General features: G+C 40.8%; 1 protein-coding gene across 1 annotated transcript in view; it reads right to left on the bottom strand.

The window, feature by feature from the left end:
* Positions 1-8,377: 8,377 nt before the first annotated feature.
* LOC109373753 (NACHT, LRR and PYD domains-containing protein 7-like) overlaps positions 8,378-26,036 on the bottom strand; it is a 23,224-nt gene continuing 5,565 nt past the window's right edge. The window contains exons 2-8 of the mRNA XM_019627862.1: positions 23,368-24,951; positions 21,576-21,689; positions 16,416-16,583; positions 14,321-14,491; positions 13,840-14,010; positions 11,645-11,812; positions 8,378-8,841 (exon numbers count right to left, since the gene is read on the bottom strand). Of these exons, the coding sequence (XP_019483407.1) occupies positions 8,538-8,841; positions 11,645-11,812; positions 13,840-14,010; positions 14,321-14,491; positions 16,416-16,583; positions 21,576-21,689; positions 23,368-24,951 (2,680 nt within the window). The 3' untranslated portion in view covers positions 8,378-8,537. The remainder of the gene's footprint in view (positions 8,842-11,644; positions 11,813-13,839; positions 14,011-14,320; positions 14,492-16,415; positions 16,584-21,575; positions 21,690-23,367; positions 24,952-26,036) is intronic.

Here is a 26,036-nt window from a genome sequence, read left to right as displayed (position 1 = left end):
TGCAGCTCACAGCATTTCTTTCTTTATTTCTTTATTAGTTTAAGGTGTACAAAACAATGTAATAGTTAGACATTTACACCCCTCACAAAGTGATAACCCCCCTCCCCAATCTACTACCCCTCTGACATCGTATATAGCTGTTACAATTCCACTGACTCTATTCCCTATGCTCTACTCCACATCCTATGGATATAGATAGATAGATAGATAGATAGATAGATTATAGATAGATAGATAGATAGATAGATAGATAAAATTATAGTTGAAATACAATATTATTCAGCTTCAGCTTGAGGTGTACAGCACCGTGGTCAGGTATCTATGCCATCCATGAAGTGGTCTCCCTAACAAGACAAGTGTCCATCAGATCCCTACAAAATCTTTACAACATTATTGATTATATTCCCCAGACTGTTTTTTGTATCCCCACAGCAATCTTGTGGTAACAATTTATGCTGTCTAATCCCCTCACCTTCTCCCTCATCCCCACCCGCTTCCCATCTAGCAACCCTCAGTTTCTTCTCTATATCTGAGACTGTTTCTGATTAGTTTATTCATTTATTCTATTCTTTAGATTGCACATATAAGTGAGATCATATGGTATACTATTGTCTTTCTCCATCTGACTTATTTCACTTAGCAACAGCATTTTGATTTATGTGTAGTCACTGATATTTTTTACTTTTATGTTCCTGTATTCAATTTAAAAGACCTCATAAACCCCAATACACAGTGTCCTCCTCTTTCCTATTAAACTTCTTTTTCTTTAGATTAACTATTTTATTATATATGTATGTGATTCCACATATAAGTGATATATATATATATATATATGTTTATATTGTAGAAGTTAGCCATTAATAATTTATGTACTTGTTATGTAAATTATTACATAATGTAATGGTAATGGAAAAAGCCAGGATGAGTCGGTCACCCCACCTACAGCTCAGACCCACACGCAGACATCTCTACTTGCATATGCACATCTGAGACTTCAAACTCAACAAGGAACAGGGTTTCTCAACCCCAGCCCTACTGTCATTTAGGGCCAGGTAACCCTATATTGTGGGGGGATTGTCTTAGTCACGTTGGGCTGCCCTAACAAAATACCATGAATGGGGTGGCTTAAATACCAGAAATGTATTTTCTCATAGTTCTGTGGCAGGGAAGTCCAAGATCAAGGTGCTGGCCTATTTGGTTCCTGGTAAGATTGGTTCTTGGTTTAATTGGAGCCCAAGTCAATATAAAAAATTCACTTTACTAACAATTGTCACCCCAATAAACTTTAATTAATATATATAAACTTTAAAAAATTCACTTTCGTACCTTCAGTCATAAATTTTTTAGTTTTTTGTTCAAGTATTTGTCATAGATATTTCCATATATTAAAGTAATCAACATAAATAGAGTTCTTGCAGATGGCCTTTCAGTGCATGCACATGGAACAGAGGTGGCTTGTTTCCTCTTTTTATAAGACCACCAACATCACATTAGGAACCCACCATTATGACCTCATTTAACCTACATTATCTCCTAGAATCCTATCTCCAAATACAGTCACAATGAGAGGATTTCAATATATGCACCGTGGGGGCACAAATTCAGCCCTTAGCAGTGGCCTAACTTCCTGAGCATTGTATGATGTTTAGCAGCATCCCTGGCCTCTATCCACTAGATGTGAAAAGGACCCCCCCCCCAACTGTGACAACAGCCAAAAATATCCTTGGACATTGCCACATGTCCCCCTGGGGACAAAACCACCCCCAGATAAGACACACTGGCTTAGGAGGATATAAGTAGGGTGATGGGAGAAAGCAAGCATGTGGGGAGGGACCTGCATGCAATCAGGGAGCAGCTGGGTGAGAAGATGGTGACTGTTGAGAAGGGGCAGCCATGTGAAATGCTGTGACACCCCAAGAACACACACCAAGCAGAGAACAGCAAGTGCAAGACCTGAGGCTGGCAATTGCTCAGGAAAATAATGGGAGGCCCAGCAGGGCTGGATCAAAGATAGTCCAGGAAAAACCCAGGTGAAACGTGAGTGAAGGGGTCAGCAGGGTCAGAGAAAGAACTTTTTCTTTAAAATTTTTCTTTGTAAAGTATCTCAATCTATGCATCTTTTCCAGCTTTGCTTTACCTCTTTTCATTGACATGGAACATAATGCCAAGTTCTCTAAAAATAGGGGTGTCTTACTCTAAGCTGAGTTTGGAGAATTGCCCTGGACTTGCAAATTTGCCTTTCCCCAAATTGAGTGGTTGAAGATGGTTATTAGTTTCTGGCAGATAATCATCTAAGTCAGAGTTTCTTAACCTCAGCTCTGTTAAATTTGGGACCAGGTAATTCTTTGTTCTATAGGGGGCAAGGCAGTCCTGTGCATTGTGGGGTGCAGCAGCATCTCTGGATCTTACCCACCAGATGCCAATAGCACCCTTCTCCCAGCTATGACAACCAAAAAATGTCTCTAGACATTGTTGGGGGGAATAGGAAGGCAGGAATGACCCCGAGTTGAGAACCACTGGGCTAGAGAGACATCCAGGAGGCTAGTCTGGGTTCCAGAGCAGTATCTAGGCAATCTCTGAGCTAGACCCTAGGACTCAGAGTTAGGATGGAAAGTTGGGCAGTGGATCTGCTGGAGATAACAGATCCCAGGCCTGCCCTGACCAAGACATCCCTGTAATTACCTCTCACCCAACATCCTCTGATTCAGGGGGTCACTGAGCGCTGTCCAGAGGTCTCCATCTCAATAGGAAAAATGGTACTTCCCTGGTCTATCTGAATCCATCTCTGAGAAGTGCATTGTCCATGGGGTATGGATACTGAAGACCTCCTCTACACAGAGTGTGAAGCACACCACCACCAACACCACCCCGCCACCTTGGTCTACAATGGAATGTTCTATTTCTGGCTCCTCCCTTGGTTTATCATAAAAAGTTCCCTTCTGGCTCCCTCTCCCTTGGTCTATGATGGGATGTTCCACCTTTGGATTCCCTCTTTGGTCTATGAAGGAATGTTCCCCCTCTGGCTCTCCCGATGGTCCATGATGGAATGTTTCGCTTCTGGAAGACCCAGACACATGGTGTCACAGATCTCTTGCTTAGAATCTGGAATGGGGTGAACTGGAAGAAAAGGTCTGACTAATATTCATGGGAAGAGCCAACCCTCAACCATGAATCTCCCTGGCTTCAACAATCCATGCCATCTTTCCTACTGAGACTTAATGTAAGTGAGCTTGTAACTCCAAGTCTGTCTCTACAACTTCCCTGTGATGAACAAAAAGAGGGTTAAATTAACTATGAGGTTGGGGGATGGACTCACCTTCCCAGGCCTGGATCTCTGGCTCATATGCGTGCAAAGGCCTGAAAGACAAGCCCTGTTGAGATCAGCCCAAAAGGAGTTTCACTCCTTTCTGGACATAGTATGGCCCTCAACCCTCTCTGGGGGTCACCAAGGCTTTGCAGGGTGGGAGAATAGGGCATGTGATTCTGTAGCCATTCAGGCCCTCTGGACCCTGAAGAGCTGAGCTGTGAAGGGACTGATGCTACAGGCTATGGATAATGGGACCCACCTAACACCATGATACTGAGGTTTTAAAGCTTGCTGTCTGGAAGGAAGAGAGAAGAAAAAATAAACTCATCTCATGTCTTTATTTGCTAGCATGGAGACCGAGGGAAGGTGCACATCCTGAAGACATCACATCAGACTAGAAGCCTCTCTGGCTTTCATCTGCAGTGGGGTTTTCAACCTCAGAATGATAGAATGGTTCTTTGTTGTGGGAACTCTTGTGTGTATTGTAGGATGTTTAGTAGCGCTGCTGTTCTCTGCCCACTAGCAGCTAGTAGCACAACCAGTTGTGACCCAAAAATTCTGGAATAGTCAAGTCCAGAGAAACAGAAAGCAGATTGGTGGTTTCCAGGGGGTGGGGGAGGGAAAATGCAAGGTGATTGCTTAGTGAGCAGGGGGTTTCTTTCTGGGGTGATGAAAATACTCTAGAGCTAGACAGTGGTGGTGGTTTCACAACATTGTGAATGTACTAAATACCACTAAATTGTACACTTTAAAATGATTAAAATGGTAAGTTAGATGTTATGTGTATTTTGCCACACACATAAAAATGTCTCTAGACATTGGCAAATGTTTCCTAAGGGGCAAAATCACCCCCAGCTGAGGACCACTATCTTATTCTATAGTAGTAAACGGATTGATTGTAGGCTTGTAGGGTCTCAATTTCAGGACTAATGACATTTGGGCGGATGATTCTTTGTGTGTGTGTTGGGGGAGGCGGGTAGGGAGATGTCCTGTGCATTGTTAGCATGTTTGGCAGCATCCCTGGGCTCTACCCATTAGATGCCAGGGGCGCCCCCTAGTTGTGACAATAAAAATATTTCCAGGGCCGGCACGAATGGCTCAGTTGGTTAAGAATTGACTTAAGAGCACGAGCTCTGAGCAACAGGGCCGCTGGTTCGATTCCCACATGGGCCAGTGACGCTGTGCCTGAGCTGAGCTGTTGCTGAGCTGCCAACAGGTGGCAGGATGGCTCAGCTGGTGTAACAACAAGATTGCCTGTTTGATGGTGTGCTACGCCCACCCGCAGCTAAGACTGAACACAGCACCTTGAGCTGAGCTGCCGCCTCGATGGCTCAGTGGATGGAGTATGTGCTCTTAACAACAAGGCTGCTGGTTCGACTCCGGCATGGGATGGTGGCTACGCTCACCCGCTACTAAGATTGAACACAGCACCTTTGTTGGGTCCAGATAATAAAGATGCTGGATGTTAAATTAAAGTTTAAAGTTCCGAAGATTTTATTAAGCTGACCTCAGCGACCGCCCCTCCGACTAAGGAGAAAACGGTCCAGAGGTCTCAGTGGGTAGGGTTTTTATAAGGTGGGGGTTAAACGTAAAGTAAATTACAGAAGCCAAAAAGAATGTGTAGTTATTTTAGTTAAAACCGCATCCCGCTGTTGCAACAGTGTTGTTATGTCCAGTTTGTCTTAACAGTACATCGCGACCGGGTTGATAAAGTTAGTTTGCTTCAAGGCCTCCTGAAATGTTAACATGAAGGCGGAGAGAGGAAGAGGGAACTGCAAGGCTTGAGGAAGGGGGAGGAAGGGGGAACTTCAAGGTCTGAGGAATGTTGTTCTTTAACCTTTTATTCCCCAGTAGAAGCAAAGCAGGTGTACAGAAGCAAAAAGCTGTTAGTTCCTGTGAAATGGTCTAAGCCAGTTGGGCAAAACTACTTCTACAAAATATTCTTAATATTTCTGTTGCAACACATTTCTTGTAAAGCTAGGTGTTTTATTGTCTTGATGGGAAGTTCTGCTTAGAGTCTAGCTGGAGTAGCTGAAGTATGATTTTTAAAAGTGAGTCTGCCTGGCTGAGTCTGTCCGGCCTAGGGTCCAGGCCGAGATCCTTACACCTTGAGCTTAGAGGCCATGAGCTGCCGACAGGAAGCCAGATGGCGACTGGTGTCCTCCACAACAAAGATTAAAGAACAACAACTTGGCTGGTTCCCTTCCCCAGTTCCCCAACACTGTCCCCCTCCCCCAATTCCCCAATAAAACCTTTTTTAAAAAAATTTCCAAACGTTGCCCATTGTCCTGTGAGTAACAAAATCACCCCTTCTGAGACCCACTGATCTCCAGTGTCCTAAACTCTATGCCTTTTTATTCCAAATTCCACAAGACTTTTTAAAAATTTCTGTGCAAAGTGAGTTATAAGACAAGCCACAGGTTTTACAATCTGATGAATGTTGGTTTCAAGTCTCTCTTTTCTTCTTAGAGCTATGCCATACTAGGGCACAGAGTCCTCTGGCTGTGTTTGTTTTCTGTTTATAAATAAATGAAATAACATGATCCTATTGGGGGGAGGACTGCTGCAAAGTTTCAATCAAAATGTACTTAAAATATCCAGCGGATGATCTGACCCAGATGTCTTCAATTATGACCTCTCGCCACTATATTTCTGCCTGGGTTTTTTTTTAATGTTAATCCTACCTATGAGCTTTGTGCTCAAGCAGAACCCTGAATTTTTACTCAGCCCTACTCTAATAACTTGACCACTTCTCCTCATCCGTACTCAATTCCTCCACCACATAGTCCTTTGAAATCCTTGCCTATCTACATACCACCAACCACGGTTATGCAAAAGCCTGATTTAAATTAATTTCAGCTGAATGTAATCCCAAATACCACAACAACTTGAGCATTTGAGTAGATTTATCCTAATGAGGGCCTGTTAAGGATGGCAATGCAAGACAGTAAAACAAAATTGGGTTCTTCATGAGACCATTGAGTGACTGAGTTAAGCCCTACTACCTCCATATGTGAGTTAATAAGAGTTCTGTGTCAATTTGTGGCACTTATCTTCTAGTTGACTAACTTTTTCAACTAACTAATGTAACATTTAACCCACAGAATATAGCACAAGAGCAAAAGTGTAAAAGATTAAGCGATATGAAAGATAAATGAGGAGACAATATAGAAAATGTGAGGCAATATATAAAGAGATAAAGGCTAAATTTTTTCCCAAAATAATATTCTGAATTCCTAGCAATAAGTGGAAACAAAATTTAAAACTAGGAAATAAAATGAAAGGAAATCCATACCTACACACACCAGTACTCAAAGATGAAAAGAATTTCTCAACAACAGCCAGAATGAAAGGAGTGATTGGCTACAGAGAAATGGCAATTAGACTGAGAACAGCTACTGCAACAGCAACAATGAAGGCCAAAACCAATGGAATAACATCTTCAAAATGCTGAGGGGTTATAACTATGTTGATTTCAGTTGTATAGCAGGCAATCGTTATCCAAGAATAAGGCTTAAAGTTGTCACAAATTATTCCTATTTATGCTGTGAGTTGATTTCTGCACTGCAGTAGCAAGTTGTCTTTTTCTCTTTTTATTGTTTTTTTCTTCTTCTTTACCCTGTATGTTATGTTTAAGTGTAAACAAAAATTCATAGACACAGACAATAGTTTAGTGGCTACCAGAGAGTAAAGGGTGACAGGGGTGGTAGATGACGGTAAAGGGGATCAAATATATGGTGATGGAAGGAGAACTGACTCTGGGTGGTGAACACACAGTGTGATATATAGGTGATGTATTACAGAATTGAACACCTAAAGTCTATGTAACTTTACTAACAATTGTCACCCCAGTTAACTTTTATTTTTTTTTAAAAGAATAAGGTTTAGCGGGAGGGGGTTGTCACCTCGAGGGGTAAGAAGTATAACTATTGCACTGTGTTGTACAGCTGAAACTAATTCTAAAAAAATGTGTATTTCAAAATAAAAAATAATTTAAAAAACAAAAAATAAGAATAAGGTTTAAAAAAGATATTTTCATCTTACCTAAAAATTTGAAATTTAGGGGTTTTATAGTAATATCAGGTAAAAACTGTTGGGGAGAAAACTTCACTGAAACAAAATGTTAGCCTGAATCACAAACAAACAAAAATGTGTCATTTATGCTTTCAGCCTAAATCACTAACTATAGGCCACTGTTTTTGTAACTGGGACTTTGATCATGTCCCATATCATTATGGACTCCCATATCAATATGGGCCCACTTATGTAGTCTTATCACCCATCTCTTAAGTTTGGTGGAAAAATAAGGGAAAATATAGATCACTCACTTTTGTTGGTGCCTAAGAATTAGTGCTAAATGATGGTCTTTAGTTATTTTTTAAAGGAAGTTCTGAAGTGGCTTTGCTGACTTTTCTGTGAGTTACCAGCAACAGGTTGTGGGTAACAGAGAAAGGCCCTTTTCTCCATGGCAATGGATTATATACAGAGAATTATTGAAAGTTTAAAGTGGACAGTGATGTGGTCAGATCTGTGCTTCATCAGTAACAGGATAGATTAGAGCATGATTAGAGTAAATTATGGCCCACTGGCCAAATCTGGTCCATTACTTGTTTTTGTAAATAAAGTTTTATTGAAACACAGCCATGCCCGCTCATTTATGTATTGTCTATGGCTGTTCGTACACTATAACAGCAAAGTTGAGTAGTTGTGACAGTGACCATATAGACTGCAAACCTAAAATATTAGCTACCTGGCCCTTTGCAGATAAAGCTAACCAACTCCTACATTAGCATATCATAAAACTGATTAAGAAAACCATAAACCACACTGCTCATGTAGACCCATCAGACTACTATTAAATAAGGCCAATAAATACTGAGCTAGGGAAGAAAATGGAAAAAAAATATCAATCTATATCTTTGTAATATTTTTTCCTAGACTAAGTATACCAAGTATAAAATTTATACTAATTTAGCTTTAGGGTATGTTCATAAATGCAGCTTCAAACATAATGCTTTGCCTTTTATTATCCTTATACCCTTGTGAAAGATAACAGAATTTTGACATGAAGTGGGTAAGTGACTTGTGCAAAATTTACTGTAAACTAGAGAGTGAAAGCCAGTGCTCAATTCTACATTTTGATCCAGTGATTAACATTTGACCCTCTGGTCTTCATTAATGAGATGTCATCAAAGAGATGTGTAATTACTAGGGAATTATCTTGGGGCATTCAGGAAAGGAAGTCACAATATAAGGATCTGCTTGTTCTGGAATCCTTACAATCTATTGTCAGTTTGGGGTTGCTGTCTTTCACTTCCTTTAACATCTTCTGGATTTCCACACTAGATTCATCCATCTTCAACCTGAGTGTCTTTAAGGGGCTATTATTTTTACTTAAAGCCTCAAAGAGTACCGCTATTCCACTCTTCCCCAAGATATTCTCGCCCAGGTCCAGAGTCTCCAGCCTCTGATTGCTAGTGAGAGCAGATGCAAGATCCTGGCAATAGAAAGATGTGATGGAACAGCCACACAGCCTGTTGAGAGAGAGGACAGATACCAAATCACTTGCTGAACAAGTTCTATTTCAGAAACTACCTTATTGCCAGGCACACTCTGACTTGTTGAGGACCCAGCAGTGAAGAAATGTGGAAAGAAATTATTTTTTATGGAGCTTATTTTAGTGACATTGGACATCAGGACATGTTTTATTGAAGACTGTGGATAGTGGATAATGGATAAGTTATTAGGGTAAGTCAGCCAGAGAACGTTAGGTAGGTGTGTGGTGGTCCGTGAATTCATCACTGGGAAGATGATAACGAAAAAAAAATTAAAGGTAGAGAGTGAACCATTATGGTCACTGGAGGAAGGAAGCAAGTGTAGACAAAATACCAAGCTAGGGGAAGTAGAAAGAGTGGTTTCTACCTGATAATAGGACACCATAGGGTCTTGTAGGCTATGCAAAAAACCTTCAGGTTTTATCTGCAGTGATATGGGGAGCTTTTGAGTCTTTCGAAACCTAGGTGCTATGGTCTGGCTTGCAACTTGAGAGGTTCCTCAGGGTGATGGGTTGAGAACAAACTTCAGGAAATCAAGGAGCAACACCTGCAGACCAGTTCAGAGATCATGCAACAGTCCATGTGAGAGGTGATGGCTCAGATGAGAGTGTTAGGAGTGGAGGGGAGGGTGGTCATCTTCTTAGCATCTGGAAGGAGGTACCTCTAAATGGTTTGAATGTGAGGTATGAAACAAAGGAAGGAATGAAAGATCAGAACCCTTAGAGTCAGTGAATAGAAGGATGGGGACATTTTCTTTCAGACCTTACAGCAAGTTGAGTTAACTACACTCACTAATACATGATATGTTATCAAGACTCCCACTCCTCACCTGCTTTTTCTAGAGCTCCTTCTAGAGACTAGAAGATGCCATTGCCTGTGGAGGACATAAAGTGTGCCATTTACAGTAGCTACAGCTCAGGCCAGCGAATATAGAGCCTAGCAAGCTGGCTAAAGCCACACTGGCCCCTGAGCCATGTGCCCTTGAGCACTGCAGCACAGTGCTCACCTATACGTGGTGTCTCCAACCATCCCTCTGTTGCCCCGGGCACTATGATAGGCACTGCAGGTACAGGAAATAGATTCAATTCCTCTCTGAAATAAAATCTACCATGAATAAATGAATGAACTAATTGTGTTCTATCCATACAATAGGGTGTCTTTTAGCCATATAAGGAACGAACTATGTACAGATGCTACAACATGGCTTGAAAATATTATACTAACTGGAAGAAGACACACACACACACACACACACACACACACACAAATTAGCCCATTTATATGAAGTATATAAAATAGATAAATCCATAGAGACAGAAGGCAGATTTGTGGTTGCCAGAGGGTGTGGGAGGGGAGCTAACTGTTCATGGGTTTTGAGTCCATTTGGGGTGATAAAAAAGTTCTAGAGCTAGATAGTAGCAGGGTTATACAACATTGTAAGTATACTAAATACTACTGAGTTGTACACTAAAATGGTTCCTTTTATGTTGTGTGAATTTCACCTTAATAAAGTTAAATTTTTAAAAAGTTCCAGTTCCAGTGATTGGGCAAAGTAATCCTACTACAATCAGTTTATTACTTGTTATAGAAAACAGATCATGCTGTAAGAGGATAGTCAAAAGATCTCTGAACTATTCAAACTAGTTTGTTCTTCCCCACATTAACCAAGGTGAGATGTGAAATATTAGCAGATAACCCTGAAAATTGCAATCTCAGTGCTCTACTCAGAAAAAAAAAGTAAGAAAAAAGACCTTGCAGTGGGAAAGAATTGGGTGTGAGAGAGGGACAATTTGAGTGATATACACAAGAGTGAGGAGACAAAGCATGAGATAAAGTTAGAGAGATGGGAAGGGGCTCAGCCACAGAGAACATGCTTGGTAACATGGGTTCATATGCTTGTTATATGTGTACAAGGAGGCTGATAAGTGCACAAAGTAACTCAATGAATGCACTAACTGTGCTGTTATGAGAATGAGTCACATAGAAGAATCATTCATTCCATAAGTAGAAAATTAAATGTCCAAAGTCACAGCTAATAAATATATGATGGGATCTGAACCATATTGTTATGTCAGAGCCCCTATTCCATGCCTTTACTATGGTTCTGCATCCTTGCCCAGTCGTCTGGATGAACCCCAATCTTTGGATGCTATAGAAATGTTTATGCAGCATGTTCTCCAACTCCTAATTTAGGGGAGCTTAAACTTAACTGAATATTGGAATTGTCTGTGGAAATCCTGACCACCAGGACTTTTAAGAGTCCCCAGGTATAGCTACAATAGAAAACAAAAGCACCCTATATGTTCTAGTGTTTTTTCGGGTCTCTGCAAGATGGAGAAAGTATTTACATGACCCAGACTCTCCATCAGGGATCTTGTTAAAAAGTATATTGCATCAATAAGATGCATTTGACTGACTTGGAAGAGAGAAGTGAGGCTAAGCTTGTCATCTTGTCAATGGGACCATTGCATTTCCTGGGGGGTAGTACTCATCTCTAGTTCCCTGGGTACTGAGCTGGGGCAGGCCCACAGTGTTTTAATCACTGAGCTCAGCAGAAGCAGTGCACTCCTGAAACCTACTTCACTGGAGGTCATCCCCAACCACATCCCACTCCTCCAGGCCTTCTGAATGATTTTGTAAGCACCCAGTTACCTGTATTCAATTTCTGTAGGGTTTGCTCCTAAAATTGGACCAAGAGCGATACTATTACAGTCTGCATCCCAAAATATCTCAGAGAGGTTAAATATTTCCAAAATGCCTTAAAATGAGCAAGAGTACCTACCCCAGATATTTTAAGCTACAGTTTGGCTTCTTCAAAGCCTCACAGAGAAACCACAATCCAGTAGCTATGGGATTGAGACCCAGATCCAGGTGTGTTAGGCTGGAGTCTCCTTGGAGAAGCTTTGATATATGTTTGCATCCACGTCTGGTTATGCTGCAGTGACACAATCTACAAGGGCAATCATAAGAAGAGAAGTCTGTTATCCCTCTGCGACACATGCCCTGTGAGGTTGTTGTCACTTTCAACACCACGTATCTTCTACCTCGAGCCATATATTTTCAGGTAGGCTTGTACATAAAAATATGCAAATGGGTGGTGCTTTCATTACTTCCACCCTGCCTAGGTGGTAGAGGGTGAAAGTGGCCTTTGACTGCCACCTTTTATTATAGAGGAACATGCACAGTGCCTAAGATACATTTCTTAGAATGGTAGCATATCATATAGGTCAAGAACTCAGGCTCTGGGTTCAGACAGACTCAAGACTGAATCAGAGTCCTCGCTTATTTTCTGCATGATTAGGTCATTGGGGTTCCACTCTCCCTGTCTTCTATGTTTTATTTCAAGTCTTGTACTGAATTGCCACAGCAGAATTGTGGTGCATACAGAAGCTTGACATCCCTGATATCTTAGAGGCTGTGTTTCTAACTTGAACGCTGTAGACTCCCCTACAAGCTTAGACCTCTACGAACTCTCCTGGTGAGGAGACCAGACCACAGAGAAGGATGGTCACATGGCCCATTCATGCAGGAGGGTCTGCAGTCGACCCTGACAACCCTGTGTCCCAAGCATAGCATCATAGCAACTGAGGCTATGGAACCTGAAGGGACACAACAAAGAGCAGTTGGATGGCAACTGGACCAAAAGATGCCATGCTTTGTATTATGTAAAATCCTAAAATCATATGTGAACCTGGGGAGCTTAGGGAGGGAGACTAAAACAAAGTCTAAAATTAAGTGTAGACAGCCTAAAAAATGAAGGCTTGGTCAAACATTGACTTTATGTATTTAAAGTAATGATCATTCATAACTGTTTATAGAGGGGGCTTCATACCTACTACCCAGATATGACCACAGGCAAGCTAATGGTGAAGCTTCAGTTTTCTAATTAGTAAATTGAAATAAATGTACCATTGCACGTGATTTTAAGGATTAAAAAGATAATTCTTGTAAAATTGAGTAGAGTCCCTGACATACACTAAGTGGTTAATAAGTTTCAGACATTTTTTGTTGTTGTTTAGATGCCTAAGTCAAACCTAATTCTAAAATAGGGTCACTTACAGAGCAACATCATATGTGAAATTGTATATTCTTCTAATGAATACTGTTTAGGTAAAGATAGGCTTCTTAAAATTTTCTCTATCTGCTATTAGAAGCCAAATACTCATTTTTCCTATTTAGTCTTAAAGGATTGGGACATGTCTGGTTAAGGTATATCCTAGATTGAGACATTGGGAATTTCTAGGACCAGCTAGAAGCCATAGCGATAACTTGCAGACAGTGGTTTTCTAGGACAGCAAAAGCCCCAGAGAAATCAAAACTAGATGGAATTTCTGAACAGAACTAGGTCACTACCTCTGCATAGTCTCTTGAACGTTGCCCTACCTGTGATTCTAATGGGCACAGGTATTTCATGTTGGGCTGTTCCCATATAACAAGGTCAGAAAACTACAGCCCCTGGGTCAAATCTAGCCCACCACCCGTTTTTTTGTAAACAGTGTTTTATTGGAATACAGCCACACTTGTTCCTTTACATGTTCTCATGACAATAGCAGAATCAAACAACTGTAACAGAGACCATATGGCCCACAAAGTTTAAAATGTTTACCATCTGGCTCTTTTCAGAAAAAAAAAAATTTCAACCCATGCCGTATAACTCAATCCATTCCCAACTGCAAAGGAGAAATATGTCTTAAGAACTCAAAAAAATACACAAAACGTCAGATCTCAGAACCAATCACCTATCCCAACTTCCTAGAATAGGTAAAGGCCAGAAGGGAAACTCTGCTCTGAAAATTTGGCAAATACTAACATCTCTGATTCTACCTGTTCTTTCCCTAATTTGTACCAGTGTCTTGCTAGTTTCACTCAAGCAGAATTATTAAATGGTCTCATCTGTCTTACATATTTTACATACAAGACACACACACACACACACACACACACACACACACACACACACACACACCAGAGACTTACACCAGGGTCTGTAGTTGACATTCGGGGTAACCCAAACCTTCACACAGAAGTTTTACCCCACCATCTCCAAGGTTGTTCTTGGCCAAGCACAGGTGTGTCAGTCTCTGGTTGACAATCAAAGCAGAAGATAGCTCCTTGCAACAGGCTTCTGTAAGGTGACAGTTTTCCAACCTACAGAAGCACCACACACGTATTAAGATGATGAGAATGTTTCCAAAGTCCAACCTTCTCAACTGACAGTCCTTCTTGTTAACACCACACCCTCTCTATCTTTTGCTGGTGATCAAAACTATGAAGGACCAGAAATGAGAGAAGGGCAAGCAAAATGCATGAATCATCTGCCTGGGACAGAAAAATAAGAACCAGGCATCTATATCAGTAGGAGGTCCCATATGGGTTGCCCTGAAAGTCTGATACTACCATTGCTCTTCCCTATGTGGCCCAGACCTAAAACACTCTCCATGGAAGAGCGGAGACTTACGACAATCTCTGCAGAAAGCACTTTGGGTGTCTCAGAGTGGTACACAGCAACCTGACACCTTCATCCAGTAGCTCACTGGCCGTGAGGTCCAGGCATTTCAGGGACTGGTTGGTTTCAAGGGCCAAGGAGAAATTATCCCACTGCTGAGTGATGTCAGAACAAGACCCCAACCTGTGGGATACATGGGGGCAAGTCATTCTTCTGGGAGGATAGAGAGAGCCCTATCATCTTATTATGTTTCCCCAAAGATTATATCCTTGGTTTTCATCTCATTCTATGCCAGTATGTGTCCAACCCTGGTCTGAATTATTGAACAGAGTTGATTTCCCTTGTTTTTCCAAGTATCCTCCTGGTCATTTGATCAACATCCAGCCTCATCTCTGAGAAAAACAATCTGCATACAATTCTGTGTGAAGTCTCACCAACATGACCCATTTTTCACTTGTCATGTTTTTAATATGATCACGTTCCTTGACTGAGTCTGTACTAATCTCACTGAGATCTAGATATGTGATTGTATAGGAGAAAAAAAACTGATGTCTGATACTCAAAAAGTTCAACTTCATATATTTGACCCCCTCAAATATATAGCGATGGAAGGAGAACTGACTGGGTGTGAACACACAATGCAATACATGTGTATTATAGAAATATACACCTGAAACCTATATAATTTTACTAACCAATGTCACCTCAATAAATTTAATGAAAAATAAATAAAGTGTAGATTTCTACTAAAAAAAGTTAAATTTCATAAGTTATTAGGGAATAGGCAAATTAAAACCAAGGAGATACAATTTGACCCTTAGGGAGCTAGGTCCAAAATTTGTTGCGTTTAAGTGTTGCAAGGATATGGAGAATTGGGAACTCTTTCTGTTGATGAGAATAAGAATGTTATGCCACTGTTCAGGAGAACACTGAGGCAATCCATTAATCCCTTATGTTATGCTCTGAAATTCAGCTAGTCTTACAGACACAGATCAGAGTATAGGACTCCGGGACAAGCTTACTGTTTGAATCATGGTTCTGCCTCTTACTATGTTCAAAATCTCTGCAAGTTACTTAACCTTTGTAATATTCTTTTTCCCTTGTACTTTGGGCCGAGATAATACCTTTATGTTAAGCAAATAAAGAATATAATCCATCCATATCCTGTCACTGTTAGGATGTATATCAGGAAAAATTGGAGTGCTTAAATTGTACTTTTCTTCCCTCAGAGCTTAACCTATAACAAGGATATTACAAGTTTACTTAAGTAATGGAATACAAGGTAGAATGTAAAATGTCTCAAATCACATGAACACAAATTGGAGATTCCATATCTACCATTTGTAACTTTGGAGCCTTAAAATATCCACTTAGAAGCATCACTTACCAAAACTTTAGAGTAACAGTTGTTTTTCTAATTAAATGAAAAACAGCACCATCAAAAATGGTAAACATTCCCATTTGTGTATATATTGGGTTGTCGGAAAAGTCATGACATATTTTTTCTATGTTTTTCATTGTAAAAATGTGTCATGGCTTTTCCAACAACCCACTAGTTCATAAATGTCAGAGCAAGGACTTGAGGTCATTTCCAAATCCAAAAACCTGTGCCACTAGCTGATACCTCAGGTTGCTACTCATCTGAGTCTAGGGGGAAAACTGGTAACCTAAAGATATGTGATGATAAGCAGAGCACTCTTTTTGGGAGTCCACTGAGGAAGGGGGAAATTCCCAAACCATTGAGCTACCAGAAACGGGATACCTGATGCTTCTACAGCATTACTCAGGGGCCAGTTAAGGTCGATGGCCATTTTGAATCACAGCAGGAAGGCAAAATGCAGCCTGAAATACCATGACCCTAAGCTAGCAGATGACACAAAATTCTGGGTTTCTTTGCATTCTGGGCTTGGTAGTCAATGCAGCGGACAAACTGTCTCGGGAAAGAGCAGAGCCTGAAACCTCATCCAGGTTCTAGTTGAGGATACGCTCTCCTGTGTAGCATGACATGCACTCAGAGTGATACCCTCTTCTGTCTAGCTCACCCAGCAGCACAGCAGAGCTCACAACATGCTTTCAATGCTGAGAACAGCAATGACATGAGGTCTACCTCAAATACTGCAGATTACATCTCAAGTGTTTCAGCGTCTCACACAACAGCAGCAGCATCTTCTCACTGTGGACACTGCCTTCCAGGATCAGGTGAGTCAAAGTCTTCTTACCAGTGAAAGCCAGACAGAAGTCCTGATATGCTTCAGCAGGGGAGATATTTTTAATCCTAGGAAAAATTAAAAGAAGGGACTCCATCTTGGGAGGTATAGATGGTTGGCTCTGTGAACACTGTGTAAGATGAGATGTCACAAGTCAAGATGGAAAGGGGAAAGATAGTCTGATATGCTGACTTGAAGAACAAGACAGTGGAATGGCAGCTGGAAAGAGCAAAATGAGGGACTATGAATAGAAGTGGTACATCGTGATGGGAGGGAAGATGGAATGAGATAGTGAAGGGCTTGGCACACCCTTGTCTTTGCTCATGCGGTTCTCCAGATGAAATATCCCTATCCTAATTTTTTGTGTCATATCATTTCTTTCAACATTCAGCTCACAAACTTCTTCCCCTCCCTCTCAACACCTACTGACTTTTTCGAGTAAGAATAAATCACTTATCCCCATACCCCAATGTGGTCATCTGCATTTCTACAAAGCAGTTCTGATTTAGGCTACAGTAAGTTATGGTTTCTAAGTTAGCAAATAAGTTACAGACTCCTTTAAGGTATGGGCCATTGCGAGTTTACTTTTTTTTATTTCTCTGTCATCTAGAATGATTGTGGGATATTAAATTGGATTAAAATAAACCCTAAGTGGGCTATAACATGGATTTTCTCTAATCAAATGTTAAGCTTCAAGAAACAACTCATCATTAAAAAATAAGATTTTCCTAGCATGTAAACCACCTTCTTCAACATAACAGTCAACAAGTTCATGTTATACAATAATGAAGCTAGCTCATAAATTATTCTGTATACAGAGTAGGAAATAACAAAGAAAGGATTTTTTCAGAGTCTTTTTAAAGCATGCTTAATGCACCCTAATTTGAGATACAATCAATACCCACATGACTACCTCCTCTACTACACTCTTATTTCAGATCTTTATTTCCACATGTATTTTTAGAGCTTCTTAGCCTGTTTTTATCTAGTACCTCCAAATCAGTCAATCTATACCCTTGTTGTAAAATATTCTTCTTTCTAAACACACAATTGGTCTTGACCCTTGACCCTTCATTTTAAGATAGTGAACAGTCCCTGTGGCTTATCTAAAAGGAGCTCCAAAATAAAGATTTTCAGCAAAGAGTCAGAATAAGGGATTCAGAGCCCCTGCTTAAATTGTCCTAAACTCTTAGTGGCATAAATTACAAGTGTCTTTTCATTCTTGTTCTCATGTAATGCCTTACAAACAAGAGCAGTGTAAGCTTTTCAAGGCTATGCTGAAGAAATCAACGCCTTTACTGGCACTGGCCCATGTTAGATTTTGTTGCTTTGTACACACAAGTTCCATGACATTCTGAAATAAGTTATCTGTCACCTGACCTCAGCAGGTACAGTCAATTGACGTGTGGCATAGCTATTTGTTCCAAGTAAATAGCACTACATTTTCAATTGCTTAATTAAGGCTTCTACAGAATGTTGGTTTAGGGGAAAGTTTCAGCAATGTATCTGTATGGAGTTTTTGAACAGAACTTAGAAGTTTATGCCCTGAACATGTGTTGGTTGAAAAGTGTGTCCCACTTGTATACACCAATAACACACTATCAGAAGGAGAAATTAAGAAAACAATCCCATTCACAATTGCTTCAAAAACAATAAAATACTTAGGAATAAATTTAGCCAGGGACGTAAAAGACCTGTACTCAGAAAATTATAAGACATCAAAGGGAGAAATGAAAGTAGCTACAAACAAATGGAAACATATAACATGCTCATGGATAGGAAGAATTAATAACTAATATAGTTAAATGTCCATACTACCAAAGGCAATATATAGAGTCAATGCAATCCCTATCAAATTACTAATGACATTTTTCACAGAACTAGAACAAATAATGCTAAAATTTATATGGAACCATAAAATACTCTGAATAGCCACAGCAATCTTGAGAGATTAGAACAAAGTGAGAGTTATCATGCTATCTGACATCAAATCATACTATAATATGTAGGCTATAGTAATCAAAACAGCATGGTATTGGCATAAAAACAGACACATAGGTCAATGGAACAGAATAGAAAGCCCAGAAATAAATCCATGCCTGTATGGTCATTTAATCTATGACAATGGAAGCAAGAATTTACATTAGGGTAAAGACAGTCTATTTAATTAATGGTGCTGGAAAACTGGACAGATACATGCAAAAAAAAGAAAATGGACCACCTTCTTACGCCATATTCAAGAATAAATTCAAAATGGATTAAAGACCTAAATGTAAGACCCGAAACCATAAAACTCCTAGAAGAAAATATAGAAAGTAAATTCAGACATTACCCTTAGTAATATTTTTACTAATATATCCCCTTGAGAAAGGGAAGCAAAATAAAAAAATAAACATGTGGGACTACATCAAACTAAAAAGTTTTCTCACAGCAAAGAAAATCATCAATAAAACAAAAAGACATTCTACTGAATGGAAGGAAGATATTTGCCAATGATACATTGAATAAGGGGTTAATATCCAAAATTTATAAAACTCAACATCAAAAAACACAAAAAACCCAATTTAAAAAATGGACAGAGGACATGAAGAGACATTTCTCTAAAGAGGACATACAGATAGCCAACAGGCATATGAAAAAATGCTCAACCTCACTAATCATTAGAGAAATGCAAATAAAAACCTCAATAAGACACCACTTCACTCCTGTCAGAATGGCTATCATCAATAAATCAACAAACAACAAGTGCTGGCAAAGATGTGGAGAAAAGGGAACCCTCATGCACTGTTGGTGGGATTGCAGATGGTACAGCCACTATGGAAAACAGTATGGAAGTATCTCAAAAAATTGAAAATGGAACCACCTTATGAACCAGCAATTTCACTCCTGGGTATCTATCCAAAGAAACCCAAAACACTAATCTGAAAAAAATATACGCACCCCTATGTTTATTGCAGCACTATTCACAATAGCCAAGATATGGAAACAACTGAAATGCCTATCAATAGATGAATGGATAGAGAAACTGTGGTACATTTATACAACGGAGCATTACTCGGCCATAAAAAAGAATGAAATCTTACCATTTGCAACAACATGGATGGACTTAGAGAATATTTTTCTAAGTGAAATAAGTCAGACTGAGAAAGACAAATACCATATGATCTCATTTGTATGTGAAATCTAAAGAACAGAATAAATGAGCAAACAAAACAGAAACAGATATAGAGAAAATAACTGATGGTTGCTAGATAGAAGGGGGTGGGGATGAAGGGAGAAGGTGAAGGGATTAGAAAGTACCAATTAGTAGTCACAATAGAGTCACAGGGATATGAAATACAGTATGGGAAATATAATCAATAATGTTGTAAAGATTATGTAGGGTGCCAGAGGGGTACTAGACTTATCAGGGAGATCACTTCATGGACTGTGTACTATACACCTGAGGCAGAAGTAGAATATTGAATGTCAACTACGTGTGTGTGTGTGTGTGTGTGTGTGTGTGTGTGTATTCATGGGATGTAACGTACAGCATAGGGAATATAGTCAATGGTATTGTAACAGCTATATACGATGTTAGAGGGGTAGTAGACTGGGGGGTTGTCACTTTGTGAGGAGTGTAAATGTCTAACTATTACATTGCTTTATACACCTAAAACTAATTTAAAAATTAATAAATAAATTTAAAAGAGTGGGACCAGCCAAGTGGTGCGTTGGTTAGGAGTTGGTTTGAGACACCAGCTCTGAGCAGCAGGGCCCTGGTTTGGATCCCAGATAAGGGCCAGTGTCACTGTACCCTCTACACCTAAGATGGTGAACAACAGCTCAACCTGGAGCTGGGTTCCCATGAGTCACTGGCGATGGCTAGGCTACAGTCCCTGCTGCAGTGGGCTGCCGTAAGCTACCGTGAGTGGCCAGCAGCCAGCGTGAGCTGCCATGAGCCACCGTGAGCAGCCGTCCAAAGACCAGCGACCAACTGCCTCACTCAGGAAGAGCGCAATGATAATGTCAACATGGGCCAGTGAAGTGACGTCCTCCACAACTAGACTGAAGAACAAAAATGACAGCAACTTGTCTGTTCCTCTGCCCCGATTCCCCAACGCTGTTTCCCTCCCCCAATTCCCCAATAAAATCTTTAAAAAGAAAGAAAAGGGTGTTCTAATAGTCATCTGTCCAGGTGGCCCACATCACACTCACATCTACCACAACCTACCTTACTCACACTCACCTCTCAATCCCACTCCACACACTAGTTATAAGTTCATCATTGCCTCACCAACACACTCTTATTCACATATTTGAAACTTACCTCTCTGCAATATTTCTCCAATTCCCGCCCAGGTCTCCTTCTGACATGTACATGCCTATTTTTCCTATGGGTCAAGTCTCAAACACACCTCATAGCATATGTATAGAAGGATCCAAACTCTTGACCAGATTTCATGAAAATGACTCAATATGATATATGATCCTCCCATTAGACATATTTAAGGATGGGAACCATTTCATTTCTTTGTGTTCTTAGCACCTGGCTTGTTGAAACATGGTCTAACATTCAAATATGGGTCTCATTAAAAATGCCTGAGGACAGGACCGGCCGAGTGGCGCGATGGTTAAGAACTCGCTTGGGATGCCAGAGGGCCCCGGTTCGGATCCCACATATGAGGGCCAGTGACACTGCCCTCCACAGCTAAGATGCTGAACAACAGCTCAACCTGGAGCTGGGCTGCCATGAGTCGCCGGCGACGGCGTGGGCTGCAGTCCCTGTGGCAGTGGATTGCCATGGGCTACCGTGTGTGGCCAGCAGCCAGCGTGAGCGGCCGTCCAGAAGCCGGCGACTGATCTGCCTCGCCAGAGAAGAGTGCAATGATGGTGCCAACTTGGGCCAGTGAAGCAACACCCTCCACAACTAGATTGAAGAACAAAACGACAGCAACTTGTCTGTTCCCCTTCCCCCAATTCCCCAGCACTGTTCCCATCCCCCCAATTCCCAATTAAAAAAAAAATCTTTAAAAAAAAAATGCCTGAGGACAGCCATCACAAAATTAGCTTCTACTTACACCACCTTCTGGAGATGACAGGTAACACGGGTAATCTGCTCACAAAGAATCCTCATGGAGGAGTGACTCAAGAAGCTTTGACCCACATCCAGAAAGTTCAGGTTCTTATTTGAACTGAACACAGAACAAAGATCCGTCCAGAGACAAAGAGCGTGATGGTCATGCTGTGACCTAGGAGGAAGTGATGGACAGGAACACCTATTAACAGTATATCCGGGAAAAGTAATGAGAATCATTAGGTTGTCCTGCAAAAGCATCAGTAAAATATAAAGCAACCTACAGAATGGGAGGAAATGTCTATAAATCATATATCTGATAAGGGGTTGATATCCAAAATATGGGAAGAACTCATACAACTCAATAGAAAAAAATCCATTTTTAATTGGATTGTTTTGTTGTTGTTTGAATTGTATGAGTTCTTTATATATTTTGGATATTAGCCCCTTATCAGAGGGCTTGTTTGCAAATATCTTCTCCCATTCCGTTAGTTGCCTCTTTCTCTTATTGATGGTTTCTTTTACTGTGCAGAAGCCTTTTAGTTTGATATAGTCCCATAAAATGGGCAGAGGACCTGAATTGACAATTTTTCAAAGAAGACAAACAGATGGCCAACCAGGTACATATAAAGGTGCTCAACACCATTAATCCTCAGGAAAATACAAAACAAAATCACAATAAGATATCACCTCTCAACTATTAGAATGGTTGTCTTAAAAAACACAAGAGGTAACAAGTGTTGGTGAGGATGTAGAAAAAAGGGAACTTTTGTGCACTGCTGATGAGGATATAAATTGGAAACAGTATGAAGTTTCCTCAAAAAAATTAAAAATAGAACTATCGTGTGACCCAGAAATTCCATTCCTGTGTATTTAGCTGAAGAAAACAAAATCACCATCTCAAAAAGATATCTGCAATACATCCCATGTGTAGCAGCACTATTCACAATAGCCAAGAAATGAAGACAACCTAAGTTTTCATCAATGGATGAGTGGATAAAGAAAATGTGGTACTTATATACAATGGAATATTATTGGGCCATAAAAAAGAAAATTTTGCCATTTATGACAACATGGATGCGCCTTGAGGATATGCTACATGAAATAAGTCAGACAGACAAAGACAAATACTGTATGACCTCACTTACATGCAGAATCAAAAGAAAGAAGAAAAAGAAAGAAACAAAGAAACAAAAAAAGAAAAGAGGGAAAGAACACACCAAAATCATAGATACAAAGAACAGATTGGTGGTTGGCTGAGGAAAAGCTTGAGTAAAATGGATGAAGGGAGTCAAAAGGTACAACTTCCAGTCATAAAATAAATAAGTCATGGGGATATAATGTACAAAATTGTGACTATTGTTTTTATAAAAGGAATTGGTATGAACAAAAATATATTAAATGCTGGGAGTGTTCAGGCTCATCTGAAACCCATTCCCCACATGAAAACTATAACACTAAAACAGAAGGAGACTAGACTTTGGATGATGAGCATACAATGGAGTACACAGATGTTGTACTATAAAGTTGTAAACCTGAAATTTATATAATGTTACTAACTGATGATATGCCAATAAATTTAATTTAAAATTTTTTTAAAGGTTCCAAAGGCCCGATTCCTAATCTGAACATCGTGGTACCTGTCTTGAACTGTGAGCCAACAGGAAGCAGTTAGAGCAAGAAGAAAATACTGACCTTAAGCCACAGGGAGCAGGACACTCTGTTCTCTTCCTAATGGAGGATGAGATGAAGCTAAAGGTGGGAGAACCAGTAGAGTAAGAAGTGACTGTTCTTACCTCTGGACCCATGTGTCAGATTCTGACACAGCGTCGTTCTCCAGAAATATCCCCTTTTCTACCTGCAGTGAGATTTTCTGCAAGTTTTGACAGTGCTTGAGGCAGAAGGATGAGTACACGATGTCCATTTGATTTTTCAAATGCAGAGACACTTCCTTCATGTGGACCATCGCATCCCTCACGAGCTGCTCCTCCTGAGATTCGTAAAGACAATACAACACCTCCTTCATGTCCATCATCAAGGACAAGGGTTTATTCCCACCGGACTTGGATTTCAGTACTTCCTGCTTGATCCCCATTGACACCTGGCAGCTGAAAGTGGTCTCCAGCTCCCTGGCTCTCTTCTCATTCAAGAGGCCAAATAAGAAGTACACAACATGGGTCAGGGTGGGGTTCTTCAGCCTTTCTTCCTTGGAGAGCAACTTCTGTAAGTCCCCAACGTCCCGCCTGTGGCTCTCCCCGTCTTCCTCCCCCTCACTCTCCAGAACGTAGAACATGGCAGCAAGCAACTGCTGGACGCTGAGGTGGATGAAGGAGTAGCAGCCCTCACAGTCTCGGTCCTTCTGGATGATGTTCTTGTCCAGGAAAGGACGGAGGTCAGACTCCTCTACCCCAAGTCTCCCGAGGTCTTCTCCATCGAACACAGATGCCTGCGTCCATAGGCCCTCAGCAGCCAGGACACACAGAGCCTTCACTGGAGCCGCGAGGCACTGACTGGGGCAGCTGCCAGGAGCCGGTGGGAACTGGCTGCACAGGAAACGCAGGAACAGTGATGTGGTGGTTTGGCACGTGGGGGCCGGGTCTTCCCCCTTCTCCATCTGCAGCTTCAGACAAGTGCACACGACCCAGCACACGGCAGGAGCTGAGCCCATGTGGAACAAAGCTGGATTGCTCTTCATCAGGTCGAAAGCTCGCAGTGCCTGATCCTCCTCTTGAAAGTATTTCAAGAAATACTCCCTCCTGTCCCGCTCTGAGAGCCCCTCGATCTCCACGAGGAGCGGCTCTTCCAGCAGGAGCCGGAGCTCTCTCAGGGCCCCCGTTCGAGTGGTGATCAGCAAAGTGGCCTTGGGTAACATTTTTCTCTTCAGCAAACTCCCCAGGAGGACGGGCACCGGCTTCTGCTTCTTCCAGTCACCACAAATGTCATGGATGAGTGACCCCGAGGGGACTCTCAGCTCATCGAAACCATCGATGATGATCAGGACTTTCTGTGCCTGGCCTAGGATCTCTGGACCAGCTTCCTTCAACTCTGGCCAGTTCTTAGACATTAACTCCGCAAAAGTGCACGCCCCCTTGTGGTTGAGTTCCTTGCAGCTGAGGTAGAAGGCAGAACTGAGTGTCTCTGGGAGGTTGTCCTGTGTCCAGTCCAGCATCACCTTCTTTGCCAGTGTGGTTTTCCCAACACCCGCAGGGCCGTGCAGCACCACCGTAAGTGGTCTTAGCTGTGCTGGTGTTTTTGGATTCAAGAATGATGTGAACTTTTGGCTTCCCTGGGTAAATTTGTAGTGGAAATCATCACCATCTCCAAAACAAAATGTGTTCTTCCAGATAGAGTAAAATTTCTCCATTGTGTTTCTATCTCTTCTTCACCTGTACTGATATACAATGGGAGATAGTTGGAGTGCCAGATTATACTCAATTGGAAAATATACTTTGTAAAACACCAGAAATGAGAATACCAAGAAGAAGCAAATTATCTTGCACTCTACCAAATATCAAACATATGACTATAAGACAGTATTTACCCACCTGGCTTTTCTAACTTCCAAGACCCCTTCTGCCTCTCCCAGCTTTGGGTTATCTATTCTTCACACTTGTGTGCACTTTGTAAAATACCCTGGATGTGAGCTTGACCCACAGGGTTATTTGTACTTCCTAGGTCAGATATTATTGTAGATAAAGAAAACAATATTCTTGAGTCTATTTTATTTTTATTATGGTAAAATACATATAAAATTTTTACTGCTTTTAAAGGTACAATTCAGTGCCATTGAAAACATTCACAATGCTGTGCATCTATTACCATCATCTAATTCCAATGTTTCACCACCACCACCACCACCACTACCACCACCACCACTAATCTGGCAACCACTAATCTGCTTTCTATCTCTATGGATTTACCTATTTGGGACATTTCACATCAATGAAATCATAAAAATACATGATCTTTTGTGTCCAGCTTCCCTCCCTTCACATTATATTTAAGCTTTATAGAGAGTGTCTCCTATTTGATTAACCAAGCTGTGATATCAGAGGAAACAAAAGAATATAAACACTATTAGAAGTGAGAAGTGATTGAATCTATCAAGTCTATATACTAGGGGAAAAGTTATATACATATACACCAAATACCTCAGAATAAGTCTACAACCATGTGTCAGGTCTCTCCCTATAGAGCTACAGGTTTGTAAACAGCATGGAAGAAATAGTCAATAAATGAAGAAAGGACATTTGTGGGTCAGAAGGCTCTGTATTACAACATCAGTTCTTTTCATGGATTTCCATTCAACATCCAACAGATTTTGGTATTTGATGAGCTAAGTTTAAAGTTAATATGGAAATGCCAAGATGTAAAGTAATCAAAACCAAGTGCAGAAAAACAAGAGTTGGAAGACTTACACTACAATATAAAAATGAGGGTCCAGACTAGGATGAAACCAAAAAAA

This window comes from Hipposideros armiger, unplaced genomic scaffold (assembly GCF_001890085.2).
Source record: "Hipposideros armiger isolate ML-2016 unplaced genomic scaffold, ASM189008v1 scaffold_742, whole genome shotgun sequence".
Taxonomy (NCBI): Eukaryota; Metazoa; Chordata; class Mammalia; order Chiroptera; family Hipposideridae; genus Hipposideros; species Hipposideros armiger.
Note: the sequence above shows the minus strand (reverse complement) of the source record. Positions and strands in the feature narration are given on the sequence as shown.